Source organism: Dicentrarchus labrax, unplaced genomic scaffold, assembly GCF_905237075.1.
Source record: "Dicentrarchus labrax unplaced genomic scaffold, dlabrax2021, whole genome shotgun sequence".
NCBI classification, from domain to species: domain Eukaryota; kingdom Metazoa; phylum Chordata; class Actinopteri; family Moronidae; genus Dicentrarchus; species Dicentrarchus labrax.
Window position 1 is genome coordinate 6623412 of NW_026136716.1, and position 15529 is coordinate 6638940.

Consider the following 15529-nt stretch of genomic DNA (forward strand, 5'->3'; position numbering starts at 1 on the left):
GGAGGATGAGAAATGCACGTTACGTTGCTCGTGTTTCAAATGACAATCCAGTGAAAAGTACCTCCACCCCTCCGCACGCACAGACAGACCTGTGGGTGGGAACTTGACTCTTCCTGTGGTCTCCCGTTTCTTCTTCTCCCTCCTCTTCAGCAGTCTCTCCCTCCCTACCACAATAAACAATATTGACTCAGATGGAAAACAAAGAGATCGCCTTTCTGTCTGGCCCTTGTGACCGTCTGCCTGTCGAACTGCCTCAACACTTGTCTGTCTGATCTTTGTCTGGTCTGTCTGCATCATTAGCTGATTACAGTGCATTAATGGCTGAACAGTAATTACTGTCATCAGTTACAGAAGGCCTACCCTTAAACATTTGTCTATTTCTGTATATGAACATGAACTGAGCCAAATCAAGAACCTCTACTGCTCTACCGGCAATGATCAGAAGAAACGCTACATGCCATTCTCTAGAAATTGTGCTCATGTTGCCAGAAAATTACCCTGAAATGTCTGTGAAGGTTCAGGCAGCAAGAGTCTGAGCCCGAGGCTACAGTGGGTGGAAATCCAGGTCATCTGAGTGCAGCTCAGTGTGGGCTCTTCACCTTTTGAAATTCAGGGATAAATGGGAATTAGAATTCACATATTTCAATATGGTGAGAATAATAACTTGTACATTACTGTGTCTGTTAATGAAAGCTGTAAGGTGTGTGGTAGGTTTGGTGTACAGGTATGGTTCAGATTACCTTCTTCTGCAGCAACGGACAAACATCAAAGTGAGAAACACATTTTTTTCTCAGGGGCCGCCCTTCCTGTGCCTCTCTTCCAATCCAGATAATCAGGGAGATTTGCAACATATTCTGCCTCGCTGATTTTTCAAATGCTCAGAGCTGAAGTATTTAAAAAGGAAAGACTCTAAACTGCATCTTAAAAGACTGAAGATGGTGATGATCGTTTCATGCACACTTGGCAAATTGGATTCCCGATCCTTGGTTTTACCTTTTAAGTAGCTGAATTGCAAACTGTAATACTGGCAAGTTGACACAGACTGGAGTTGGCAGAGGTGAAGATTTATCTTGTGAGTTAGCAATCTATCTGGGACATAATTCAATATTTTCTCTTCCTTTGCAGTCCAACTCCACTGCGTCTCATCTGTTGCCAGTGCGGCGAAGCGTTTTATTTCCTACTTTTGGAATAAAAACTGCTCATTCTTGATGAAAGCATGCACTTTCTTTTGGTGTATTGGACGCCACTGGAAGGCCAAACAGAATTGATGCCATTTGAAATGATTTATTTATTTTTTCTCCAAGAACAAAATATAAACCCGGCTCAGACACCCATTTTTATATAATAAGCCACTGAAACTCTTCAAATATTTACAAAAGATAGAAAATAAAACATAAATAAATATAACCTGCTGCTGCTCGTGAGAGATCGGTGCGGCGTCCCCCCCACCCCCCAGTTACACTTTAAACTGCGGTTGTGAATGTGTAAGATTCAAAAGAGAAATCACAATGTCTCAGTAGGTCTTGGACAGTTCAGTGAAGATAAAATTGAAAAAAAAATCTACGTTTTAAGTGAGAAAATATAATATAAGCGAGAATGTCAGCTGCTCCACTGACAGCGAATAACAGAGAGAACATGATCGGTGACAGAATCCAGAGAAATATTAGTGGGATACTGGCACATTGTGTGTTTGTTATTGCTAAAGGAAATACAGCTTGATGGATTGGAAGTGAAGCCATTTTCTTGAGTCTGTACAGTGATAAATACAGTGGAGCAGCTGTGTCTGTAGAAATCCTTCTGTGGCAGAAAAAGAGCAAACGTGTTCACATAAAAACAAAAAGATTGGTGCACACTGACCCCTATTGGTTACTCGTGGTGAGGACAAGCACAGACCTAATCAACCCCGTAGGGAACTTTGTATTAGAAATACAATTAGTATGTTAAGAATTACACAAAAGATCCCAAAAGATTATACAGCATTCTTACAGCTTTTTAAAAGTTTAAACTCAATCTAAATTATATGCAACCTTAGGGTGTTAAAACAGCGTCAGATTCGTTGTACAATCCCATCACTTTTTGAGAGTTTAAGCAGAAAGAAAGTGAGAAATCTTATGAGAAGAGTGCAAAAAGCAAACAATGGCATTTTATGGCTTACTGATGTGAAAAATATGTATCCTAGTATGATAGCAGGAGCAGCCTTGTCATCTTGCGTCAGTATTTTTTTCACAGCTTTCTAGAGTTCAGTCTTTAAGCCATGGTGCTTAATCTCCATACCAGGTGAAGCAGCTGGAAACAGCACGGCGGTTCCAGAGCAGGCACTTCAGTACTCGCTGTCCTCCACACAGTCCGACTGGGGATCCAGTTCAGTTTTATTGATCGGGTTGTTCATGTGTCCTGGACACCCCCGGGGGGCCTGGCGTTACAGGCACATGCTGCAGCAAAAGTCAGGTAACCCTTTATAGTCTCCAGGTCGGTGAGTCATCGCCCCCCGCAGCCACGAACAAGTCCTCAAAGACAGCACTGATCGGTGGAGGTAGGCTCCATCCAGGGGCTCCATGCAGGTCAGTCTGTTATACATCCCAAATGTCAATTCACTTAGACTTCATTAGACACGTTCAACTGTTGCCTGAAACAGATTTAAAAAAAAAAAAAAAAAAAACACACAAATGAGAAGAATGACAACTACTGAACACAGTTTAACAGATTCAAGCTTGAATTAAGTGAATTATTGTAACCTTATTGGACCAAATACAGGACAATAACTATAAAAAAGGAGGTTGGATTATGTAGCCTTCATGTTGCTCAGAGTAGCACCTTTCTCCAACTCTAATCAGAGTGTCTTCTAGACATACGCTGCCACTACACTACCAGTACGGTCTGAACTAAAAAGCCAATAACACTAATTCATCAAAGCGCCGGTTCAATGCCCTGATCTCCACTACTGCTGAGTTTCCACTGCATTGTAAGGCTCAGCTCGACTACAATCCTGTTTTTGGTCAGTTTTCTACTGTCAAAAGTTGTGAATGGTACTTTTTGGTACTTGACACATTTTTCACTGCACTCCTACAGAAAAAATTAAAACAGTCAGACAAAATCATACCGATTGCTTCACAGGCCTGTAAAGTGAAAAACTCCCACACGTCCCAATAATAAGGGTTGTCTCATATTCTCAGAGCATGACGCACTGATCCTTAAATTTGCTTTAGATTTCAATAAAGTCTGCAGACTCACCCTCGTCGTCAGAGTCGAATCCAAAGAGGCTTGAGCACTTCTGCACTTGGAGATGACTCTGCAGGTCTTCGGCGCTGTTGAAAGTAGCGAAACAGTTGGCACATCGCTGTCTCGGCAGAGCTGCTGTAACCTTGGCCTGCGCAGGAGAAAAAGTTCTCTGAAACGAGTGAAAAAACGACACATCCTTTCTTCGTTTTGGCATGGTGGTGTACTTTTCATCCAGGTACGCCGTCGGCGGCGGACGCATGTATGGCCTCTTACTGTACTCTGCCAGAGTGTCCTTACAGACTGTAGATTTTACATCTTCAGTTGCTGCTTGTCCGTTCATCATCACAGAGTAACCGGTGCCGTTAACTGCAGATTGTTCCTCTGAGGGTTTTCCCTCCTCGCCTGCAGAGCTCGCCACTACCTCGGCTTGGACCTTACTTTTTGACTTTGCGGGCGTCTTGGACGCCGATGGAACACCCTGATCTTTGCATTTCTTCTTGACAGTCTTTGTGTCGCCTTCTTTATGAACAAGTTTGCGCTTCTTATTCGCTTTGTTGGGATCTGAGTTTTTCTTGACATGAGATTTGTTTGATTTTTCCTTCTGCGTGTTCTCTTCGTTGGCAGTGGATGGAGATTCATTTAAGACGCCAGTTGTAGCAGCAGGAACGGAGGAACTGGAGCAGTCAAGTGTTGCATGTAAGGTTTCTTCTTTTGCTTTTCCTTCCACATCAGGTGAGCTCTCTGCCGCTGCCGCTCTCGCTTCAACCTGTTGGTCTACAGATTTTGACTTGGCAGACTTTTTTAAAGAAGGCCGCCTTTTTTTGTCCCCTTTACTGTTAGTATCTTTGTGCTTGTTTGTCTTTCCAGAGTCTGAAGAAGCAGTATGACTATCCTTTTCTTTCTTTCCTTCTTTTGTAATGTGTGATTTCTTTGACTTTTCCTCTGTTGTTACTTGCAGTCTTTCCTTGACTTTTTTATTAGCATCTTTGTGCTTCTTATTTGTCTTGCCTGAGTCTGAAGAAGCAGTAGATGTATTATTCTCTTTCTTTCCCTCTTTCGTTGTAATGTGTGATTTCTTTGACTTTTCTTCTGTTGTTACCATCTGTGTTTTGTCTCCTGAGGTGGTGGGTGGTGCAATTATCTCATTTAAAGTGTTGGCTGGGACAGCAGGCACAGCGTTACCAGAGCAGTTTTGTGTGGAGTCTTTGTTTTCTGCCTTCGCTTTTCCCTCCTCATCAGCAGAATTTTCTACAGTTGCAGCTTTGGGCTCAACCTGGGGGACAACAGAATTTGACTTACTAGGCTTTTTTGAGGCAGACTCTGGTTCTTTGACAGGACATTTTTTCTTAATCTCTGTGTTGGCTTTGCCATTTGTAACCTTGTGTTTCTTTGACTTGCTGGAGTCTGAAGAAGCAGCCCGACTCCCATTTTCTTTCGGAGCGGGGCGTTTTTTCGCTTTTTGCAGTTTCTTGTGCGTTTTGTCTGCCGAGGTGGTGGTGATTGACTGATTTACGCTGTTAGACGTCACAATAGGTGTAGAGGTATTATGCAAGACCCCCTTTTGTTTAACATGATTCTTCTTAATCTGCTTGTTAACTGATTTTTTAGACTTTGATTCATCAATTGATGTTTCAGTAGTTTTGACGACATCTTGGACCTGCTGACTCTTTTGTTCTTCATTTAATGCCTTGCTCACATTTGACGTCTCTGCTGCTTTAGAGGGGCTCGTGAGCTGAGTGGGGCTCCTCTGATCAGTTTTCTCTTTGACAGTTTCATTGTTTTGACCAGTAGTAGTGTTTTCATCATGCACAGCTTTGTTTGACTTAGGAGGACGCCCTCTTCTTTTGGGACCTTTAGTGTTTACTTTGACCTGCTTTTTCTTGAACTTATGTCTCACTCTGATATTGTGTCTGAACAACGATGAGATGACTTTGTGACTTTTATGCGGTGCCAGGGATATATTTGTTCCTTTAACTTTCCTTAATGTTTGCCTCAATCTCAGATTAGGGCCGGCAGGCTGTGTGGAGGTGTCCTTGTTAGAAAGATTCTTCAAAACATGTGAATCCTTGGTCTCACTGGCCTGTTTCAGCCCTTGTTTTGATAGAGATGCTCTGATGGTGGTGGGAGGAGGAGCCTTATGTTTTCCTGTTGATGAGTTGTGTATAACTTGTCCTCTTGACTTACGAGTAGCCTTTACGCTCACAGTCTTAGTTACAGTATTGGAAGCAGTTTCATCTTTGGGCTTATGATCTGGTTTCTTCCCAGCCGGTGAGTTATTATGTTTGTCACCCGTTTGTTCATTTGTATTCTTGTCTGGTTTAGTAGGTTTGGAAGCGTAATGCTCTCTTTCGTGAAGGTTCAGTGCCCAGAGACAGATAAATAGCTGTGAACAACCAGGGAGGCAGCACACTGCCTGCAGCGGACTGTGCCTCCTGGCGTGGCGTCTCATTTCCATTCCGCTTTTAAACCTGGCAGTACAACCCTGATGGAGGCAGGGATGCCGAGGACTGAGTCTGTGTCTTTCAACGTGGTGCTGAAAATGTTCGAAACTCCACATAACCCTCATGCAAATACTACATCTGCTGTTTCCGACACGGAAGGCCAGTTCCAAAGGTTTGACCTCACCATAGTGATCTTCGAGAGCGTGGTAAAGCAGCGCAACGCGGTTTTTTGAAAGGTCTGTAAACCAAGCGCAACCATCCACAGGACAGCAAACTTTCTCTTGTGACTCAGCATACTTCTCTTCAACAACTTTCCCATCTGGTTGTGTGGTCGTTTTTAGGACCTGCAGAGATTCTGTCTCCTTCATTTTATCGCCAGTGGAACAGCTGAACTCTTTGTTTACAGGAACTGATGTTGCACAATCCATTTCTAGATCTTTGTTTTCTTGCAACCTGGGATTTTCGTCCCCATCACTCGCTCTTCCTTCAGAGATCTGCTGCTGCGTGCGTGGCTGCTTAGCTTCGGAGCTTTTCGGTCCGTCAAGCTCCGTTTTTTTGACAATGTGCCCGTTTACCTTGTTAACAGGAGATTTACTATTAAGGTGCTTTGATGAGTTTTGTTTCTTTTCTTGTAAAGATGAACCATCCACTGATTTGTCATTGGATCTTAACTTTCTGGATCCAGATGGGGTTGAATCTGGAAGGCTTATTGATTTAGGACAGGCGCCAGATTTCCTAGGTCTCCCACGACTACGGCGCCCAGAAGACATGTCTGTGATCTTAGCTTTGGCAGAGGTTTTAGGTGTGGTGATATCTTTGGTCTCAGAGTCCCAGTCTTCTTGGGCGTTGATACCAGCTGACTCTTTGCTTTTCTTCAGCTTCTCAATATGATTAGAGAGGTGCATCATGGCCAGGAGGTCATCTTTAAACATCGTCCCACAGAACATGCACTCGTCTTTGCGGTAATGGAACATAGCATGTGCTACGACGCGACTTCCCTTAAAGACCTTGTTACAGAAGGTACAGCAGTACTCCAACTTGGATTCCTCCGATTCCACAGGTTCACCGTTCTCAGGTGTTTCTGAAAAAGTATCCTGAGTTTCCTCATTCATCCCTTGCACATCATCAACTGCGGAGGCCCCCAGTTCTGGTACAGAGCAGCTGGAGGTAGCATATAAGTTGTGAGGAACTTGAGGTTTACTCCCAGTTCTTGACTCCCTGGAAGCACTGTCCTCAGCAGCCTGCTGTTTGTGAGCAAGTGTCTCAGGTGCAAGCTCAGTAACCATTTCCGTTACTAATGTCAGAGCAGATATGTCATTTATACTGTCCTGATCTGTAGGTGTGTAAGTGGTGACCCTTGTTCCTCCGGGGCCTGTGTCTTTGTCACAAGGCACGTGTCCTTTTGAGACCTCTGGAGCACCAGTTTCAGCCCGAGAGGACTTCAGTTCAAGTCGTTTCCCATCTCTCAGAACAATATCTTGAGAGTTTGAGGCCAAGGGATCAGCAGCTCCAGTGTTGGCTTTATTTGAGACTGGACGGACTTCCTCAGTAACTATCATCTGATTGTTGTCTCCAGTTGAAGTCTGCAAAACCTCAGCTGAAGTTGTGGTTTTTGACAGGTCTTTTACAGATTGAGCTTTAGAAACCTTATCTAAACCTGGGGATTGAGACACTTTACCTGCTGTTGGGGTTTGTGAGGCTATAGTGACTTTCATCTCCACAGCAGACTCTTCACAGAGCTCCCTTGTTTGAGCTCTCAGGGCCTTATCAAACATTGGGGCTTCTGTCACTTCAGTTTCTGCCGATGCCTGTGACTTTTCAGGGCGCTCTCTTGTTGATGTGAGGGTTTGTAAGACTTTTCCTGCGCTCTGAGCTTGAGGGACCTTATGTAAAACTGGAGATTCTGTCGCTTTTGTTGGTGTCTGTGAAGCAACAGTGACTCTCATCTCAACAGCAGACTTTTCAGAGAGCTCTCTGGCTGAAGACGTCTTACGTGAGACAGCTTTTGTAGTTTGAGCTTGAAAGACTTTTTCTAAAACCGGGGATTCTGTAACTTCAGCTGCTGCTTGTGTCTGAGAGACACTTCCACCTTTCATCTCAGTGGCAGGCTTTTCACAGAACTCTCTCTCTGGATCTTTTGGAGGACTTCCTTGCACAGAGGACCGTGTGATTGTTGACACAGAGCCTTGAATATTGGACCCGGTACCTTTTCCTTTCTGGCGCCGAGCATAACAGTGCAACTGTTGTACAAACATAGTTGCATCCCGCGCTCTAAGAATCACCTCTTTGCGGTGTACAGTCTTCATGGGTTGTGGTGTTGCAGGAACCTTCACTGTAGGTTTGTAAAGAAGCACCTGAGGGAACCCTCTTGGCCTGCTGCAAGTGTCCTCAATAAACGTACCCATCAGTTCGTTGTCTGGCAGGGAGAGCTCAAGAATGACTTGTGGAGGGGCGGCTGGATTAAAACAGTCCATGGAAAATCCTTTCTGGTGTTTGCTGTTGTTTTCCCTTGCCATTAAATGAGAGTTAAGTGAAGGTTTGTGTTTTGCATTGTTCTTGATCTGACCAGTTTCTGACCTTTCCACAGAAGATCGATGGTGCTTTTGATGTCTCAACCCATGCTTTTTGATCTTCGGCGGAAAGTCATTCTCTCCAAGAGTTCCTGAGTCCTCCAGAAGCCACTTGGGTTTTCTAATCCTCCGTTTTGGTGGGTTCTTCTCTGAGAGTCGTGTAGTGCGTCGATGTTCTCCATTGTCCTGTAGTCGGTCGAGTTGCCAAAATGAACGCCTCAAAGGCTCAGATGATGTGTCCTTCAAAGGCCGTGATCCATGGTTGCCTTTCCTCTTTACAGTGTGGTCAACATTAAGCCGTGTTTTACCTGGGCCCACCTTTAATCTTTTGGATGCAGTGTCACTATCCTCTTTATGATTACGCTTCTTAGCTGCTGCATGAAGCGCCCCTTTACTTCCTTTCTGACATCCTGATGTGCTCGATCGGAGAGCAGGTTCTTTGGTGCAATAGTTAAGGATCCATTTGTCCTCCATGATTTCCTCGAGGGCAGCACTGACCACCTTCTCACTCATCAGCTTCAAACAGTTGGTCCGCAAAGCAATGAGGTTCCAAAACTCTGGGTCAAAATACAAGTCCTTCTTTAAGACCTGAGGAGAGATAGAAAAGAAAATGTTTTGGTACTACAATATGGAAAATGCTAAGCAACAGTGTAATTTACCAACTTCTGTACTGCCCATGTGTAACTGAGAATCTAAACTTTGCCTTTTCTTTGTCATTATTTGTTAAAAAAGGTGCTCTACCTGTAGGGTTTCAAAGCGAACTTGATTTCTGATGGGGCTGTACTCCACGTGGTACTCCTGATCAGGATGCATGTAAAGCAGGTACACCATCTTGTAGGCCTCAACAGTGCGTTCCAGGAAGAAGACGAGAAGAGCACATGCTCGGCAAACCTCCAGGTCATTGGGCACCAGGCCGGCAATGGTTTTGTAGATTAGAGACTTGGTGATGACATCACAGGGAAGGCAAGACTTCAGGGCATTAGCACAAAGCTCCACGCAGAACTGGATACCGTCTTCACCCAGCTAGTGAGACACAAACAGACTTGTATTCAATACACAAATACATAAATTCTCTCACCTTAAATCTACTGAAATTAAAAAATATATAATCTTATGAAAATACACTGTGGTTTAAATTTCTCTCTCACTTCTTGCAGTATGGCTCTGATGAATGGGAAGATTGAGTTGACACTAGTGGCAGACAGCATCAGCTGATGACTCTCCTCAAGTAGAGCCTGCTTGGATGTTTTCAACCGACTATGAAGTTTACTCCACACGAAGACAAGATCACTGCAAAGAAAAATTTTACTTAATGCTTCCATAATGGGAAGTAAATAAATATGCATCCTGGTTATAAACAGACTGCTCATGACATTAGAATAACAGTTTTCTTACCACAAATAGGACATGTCTCCCCTGTGGAGCTGCTGGGAGAGGAAGGCTCTGCTGAGGGCTAGTAGCACCTCATCCTTTTCCTCACACTCCAAACTACAGATGATGTGAACTGCATCTTTACCATTAAAGCCAGCCACCTGAGAAACAGGACAGTGAAAGGATTAGTTTTGCCTGAAAGATTGTCATACATAAAATTCTGGCATAGTTGTGTGGCAGCCAGGCAACAGCAGCAGGTACAACAAACTGAAGTGAAAACTCTCACCATTTAACAGACCTGCTAGTATTTAAAATACAGTACACCCACCTCTTTGTGTAGACTGTCATGCTGTGAAGTTTTGAAAAGCCACGTGAGGTAGACCTGGAGGAAGAACAAGTGTTGTCCTGCTGTGGGATGCCAAGCACAACACTTAGCCAGGGCCATAGCCTCACTGACCCGCTCACAGGATAAGAGGTAGCGCACCCGAAGCTCAAAGAACACCGGCGGCTCAGAGCTGACACACCCATCCACTGAAAAACAGTCGAGTGAGAAGACACACAGATACGTTTTTAGTTTACTTTGATCAGTTTATGTGTGGGAGATTAGCAGGAATCACACGGAACAACCACTGAAAACAATTTCTGAGCAGTGGTATTCAAATACACTGGACTACAACAATTTATAGTGCACTTTGGAGGAGAAGCAATCCAATTCAGCTACATATTGGAGTCAGATTTTTTGGTTTATCCTTCAGCACGGAACAAATCTAAACACATCTGAACACTGACTTCTCAATAATATTTACTGTACAGTCAACATCAAATAGAGCGATGTAAAATAAAAAACAACACACCGAACAGTGGCTAACAGACTGCCAGCACTGGCTCGCATTTCTTTTCAGGGAAAGTCTGAGATAAACAGATTCAGATGAGCTATCAATGTACACAACGAGAGGAAACAACTACTTTAGGGGAGTCATTAGCTAGAGGTTTAAAGACATCAGCGTCGGGCGGGCTACAAATATAAACCATGTTGCCTACCTTCACTCTGAGGTAAACTGGAGTCACTGAGGATTGCCTGTAAGGCTGGGCAGGCCCACGGTCCGCCTCCCCGAACCAAGCGCTCAACCTGAAGTAAATGAACATTCTGATGCCTCGCGAGGGCCAAATGACATTCCTGAAACAGCATGGGGACAAAAAAGGTTTCTTTAAGTGCACATCAATGAATATATAAAAGGGCACCACCAACCTGTATGCACAGTTTTAAATAATCAACTGAATGAATCATTTTACCAACATCTATACATCCAGCACTTCATTCTCACCTGGAATGTAACAGTGAATTGTTTCAGTGGCTCCTGGTCTAAGTCCTTCTGGTCAAAGAACAGCAGCAACTCAAAAATACTCCTGTGAATAGATAAAAACTGGTTGGCTTCTCTCCACACATGCACATTTTTAAAAACTGTTTAAACCTACTTTCTGAGTATTCACACAAATCCATTTCTGTGTGGATGTGCAGATAGTGACTGCGATAAAGAGGCAAAAGAATGCACTTAAGGAAGCTGAGGGGAAACCCCGGGGGAGACAGGATGGAGTAGGGTCAACAGCTGGCAGCAAGCCAGGGTTTTTCCTGGCTCACAAATTGAGTCGCATGAGCCAACGAACACAATCAACTTTCAATCCCACAAACACTGCCACCAACTGTCCCCAAATATACAGGACTACTTCAGAGGTGGGTGACAAATATAAGCTTGCATGACATAGTAAAAAAAACTAATAGCACAATTATTTTGAGGGATACTGCAACTGTGATGATTCACGATTAGTGAGAGTGATCGTTTTTTCCATTCACATGTTTCACTGAAAAAAACTATTAAAATCACAATTATGTGACATTTGTTTGGGTCTGTATCAAACGAACATGTTTTCTTAGAACTGGAGAGCAAGATTTGTAGGCCAGGACATCTCTGCAGCACTGCAGTACTTCAATATAAAGCTGTTTTGTAACACATTTACAAGCTTCTGCAAATGCATATTGCACATGGCCATATTGTAATTTATGTAATATTTCGATTAATTGTGCAGCCCTGTCCTGTACGCAATTGATTTGCAAGCTTTTTTCTTGACTGTGGCAAGTACACTGTGAATTATTTAAAGTTATTTTCCCCTGATTACTTTATAACACGCTCTGTCTTATCAAAGTCTAGTGTGTTCTTCCTTGGGGTTGTGGGATGTCTTGTTTTATATGTGCTTATTCAAGGGCACATTGTGCAATGCCAGTTCTCTGAGAGGCAATAAAGGGTTTCATTCATTCATTCACAATTGAACCAATGTGAAATTTGGACAGTGAAGCAAGAGCAGGAACCAAAACACACAAAGAGTAAAAGATACATCCAGTCTACTTTCTTCTGGAAGAAAATCTAAAAGTGAGATGCTTTAGCATAAATTTAAGCATGAAAATAATATCCCTGTTTATACTACAATATAGTTATAACAACATAGTTATAACCAATGTAGTGGTTAACTTACATAAAAATAAACAGGTGTCTATCACATTTATGGACAACACATTGTATGTGTTACCTAACCTCTCTCAGACGTCACTAGACTGGCGTGAAGATGAACCAAGGGCTAGTGAGAGCTGTATGTGACCTCTGCCAGTTACAGTTGCATTAATACTCTGCTCCTGCCACTAGCTTGGCTCTGGACATTAAAGGTGAATAGATTCAGAGATGGTAGCGAGTCGCCTGTATTCTCACCACGAGCTACGTGATCATGTCTGGTGCTGCAAGTTCATGTGACAATTTATGTCACTGATAACCACATGTTGCTTTCACCCTACCTGACCTGAGTGGGAGTGACTACAAAGCATTTCCATATGGTGCTGCATTACTTAGATAGCATTTAGCAAACACAAGCGGAGATGATTTCTTTTGGTAACAGTTGAAACTACAGCACTTCATTAGATTTAGGAAGGTCTGTGTACTTACAAGGCCAGACTACTGAGTGTGTGGAGCACGTGATCGCAGTTCGACGCGAAGAAGGTGGAGGCTTGAGCGAAGAAGCAGAGCGATATCTCAAGGATCCTGAGCTGTGGCAGTGGCACCTGCCAGCGAGAGGCATACTCTTCCACCAGCTGCACGGGGAAAGGGCAAAACAAAATATGTCGCAAGGCAGTTAAATCGTGATACAATTAAGTGAAGATTTAAATCTGTGGGATTAAAGATTCTGATATCAAACGTTATCGTATCAAGGCAGAAAGACATCAGTTTCACCTCACAAAAGGAAATATGCATTGTTTTTGTATAGTTTATACCTCAGAAATAAAAAGTCATTATATAATCTGTCTTTAATTTCTCAGAGTAAATCGTACTGTAAGCCCAGTGCCGTGAATTGTATTGAAATGTGAGTTGAGTGTATGGTTGCGTCCCTAATCGGCATCTATTTTGATAACTGTGTCTTACTTTCTGTTTCGTAATATGGTGAACATTTAAATATCCTGCACTGTAAGAAACTGGGAGGGACTTTTTTTTCCACAAATTTTCCATCTTTATATAGACTAAACGATAAACAGAGAAAGTATTTGCAGCCCTACAACCAATACGGTCATTTTCTTGTACATGATGTTAAAAACTGAGAACTCACTGACGTACAACTACAGTAAACAGAACATGGGAATAATCATTTATTTATTTATTATATTGCTCAAATCAAAATACTCATTAAACAGTAAAAGAAGACCTGGCACAGGTTGGCTGGAACAGTTATGCCAGCAGCTTTCTGCAGTCGGCTGTGATGAACTATGCAACTAGATGCAAATCTAACATTTAGTACTGCTTCACATTTAACAAGTTGTCAAATCCCTAAAATACCATGTGCTTTTATTGCCCTCTAATGGTGGAGATCCACCTCTTGTGCGCCACTGGAATCCTGTGAATGTCCACTGTCAACAATGATCTTCTCATGCTCTTTGTCCAATCAATCAGTGCAGCTGGCTAGAAAGCTGAAACTGGAACAACTTCTGAAGCATTGCAACTTCAGTTTGGTAGTTTATGTGATTCAAATCGCTAATATAAATCTACCTTAATGCCTGGCGTGCCAAAACTGTGTTTTCATGTTGAGCTAATGCTCGACTTTAAGCTTTGAATAGCATGCCAATATCCCAGTAGCAGAATAAACACGAGTAAAGTTAATGTATTCATCATTATACACTATAACACAAGGTTGCACAACATAATGAAGGTTTGCAGCCCCACACAGAGACAAAGATAATATATATATTAATATTTAGATGTTGGATTTGTCAACAGGAAACAGTATACCAGACTATTCTCGACTATAGGCCATACGCTTTATGACTCTATTCTGTTACCGTAGAGGATTTACCAGCAGCCCTCGACCACTGACATTTAAATGCACTTTCCCCAGAGGTGCAGAGGTTAGCTTTGTTCCTCTAACGTTATGGCATTATGAGGTATTCAGGGTAGGAGGACATCTTGTGACACCAGAAATGATGTTATCTCCCACTGCAATGGTCCTGTTGCCACTGGGAGCTCATTAAGCTCCACATAAAGTTACACTTTATGGCAAATACCTGATAATGCAGATCACCAACCGCATGGCAACCTTGCATTTAGAGAGTAACGAACACCAGCTAAGTGCCCCACTAGGTAAAATGATTTACAAACGTGTTGGAAACGGGCAAAAAAAAAAGTTGTCCAGTCGGTTTGATAAACAACCAGCGGAACAACTCGGCTGTGCTAGCGATTAGCCGAGTTAGCTTGCTCCCAGCACAGCGAGCAACCATTGTCAAAACACGACCGAGCTCCAGCCTCGGACTCCTCGACAACGCCACTTGAACACAAGCACCAGGTGTCAGACAGGACACACAACACGTCTCACGGCAGTGTCTCTTCGTTTATTTAAAAGCGACTACGACTCGTTAGCTGGATGCTAACGAGCCCAACCGCTAACGGTAGCCGTGTAACGGCCAGTTCTGGGGGAGGGGAGTCGGCTCCCCATCGGCGCTCCGATCCTCGACAACAACGCCTGTCACCACCTTCAGCCGCGGCTCCTTACCTTGCGGAAGTCCGAGCAGAACGGTTTGCCGTCGGTCCGCAGTTCGTCGCTCGTGTAGCGGCGCAACAAACTCTGTAATTGTTTTTTAAGCCCCTCTAACTCGTACACACTGCCCTCCTCCGCCATACTGGCTGTCGAGCCTTCCGCGTAGCATCTAACCACACAGCGCATACATCGCCACGGTCAACGGCTCGCACTGACGGCGCTGATTGGTCGCTGCCAACGTAAAGGCGGTCGCTCCTTTACTAGCACGGCGCGCACCGGAGACGAGCTGGTCAGGGCGGAGTCTGAGGTCCGCAATTAAAGCAGATTGTGTCTAAATGAAGCCCCGCCGACACGGTGTTAGGAGTGGATCATTACGTGCGTCACAAACCACATGGCAGACACAAACATAGCGCTTTAATGACTGTTAATATTTGCGTTCACGTCCCGCGGTATAAAATTGGAAAAATGATTAATTGAGCTACTGGAGAGTTTCTCTGTTGTTAATTAAAACCGCGTGATACATAAATGTTAATGAACCAACACGACTATCATTACTGTTTTACGCAAATTTTAATCATACTTATAAAATGACACAATTAAAATGTATATATAATTGTCAGGTTGTGTTTAGGTACACTATGTAAATGTAAAGATTTATCTGAAATTATACACCCTGGTTCACCTTAGATGGATTAGGACAGGGGTTGTGGTGTTTTTAAATGCAATTAACATGAAACATGTCAATTTATATTTTTATACTTTTTAAATTTACAACACACTTTATTTAAAATAGTACTTAAATGTAACAGTTATATAAATAAAAGCATTCTAATGTTTTACTTCCTCACCCCTCAGTACTGAGGG

General features: G+C 43.2%; 1 protein-coding gene across 2 annotated transcripts; it reads right to left on the reverse strand.

Annotated features, from left to right (window-relative positions):
* Positions 1-1268: 1268 nt before the first annotated feature.
* Positions 1269-14998, reverse strand: LOC127378545 (uncharacterized). Of its 2 annotated transcripts, none has more exons than XM_051427444.1 (10): positions 14681-14998; positions 12592-12737; positions 10927-11008; positions 10643-10778; positions 9930-10132; positions 9626-9762; positions 9379-9520; positions 8972-9253; positions 3232-8818; positions 1269-2626 (listed from the first exon to the last, which is right to left on the reverse strand). In XM_051427444.1, the coding sequence occupies exons 1-10, from the start codon at positions 14849-14851 to the stop codon at positions 2616-2618; spliced, it is 6897 nt and encodes a 2298-aa protein (XP_051283404.1). In that variant the 5' UTR covers positions 14852-14998; the 3' UTR covers positions 1269-2615. The 2 variants fall into 2 exon arrangements, with proteins under 2 accessions (XP_051283404.1, XP_051283405.1); XM_051427445.1 differs by lacking the exon at positions 14681-14998 and adding an exon at positions 13474-14639.
* Between the last annotated feature and the right edge of the window lie 531 nt (positions 14999-15529).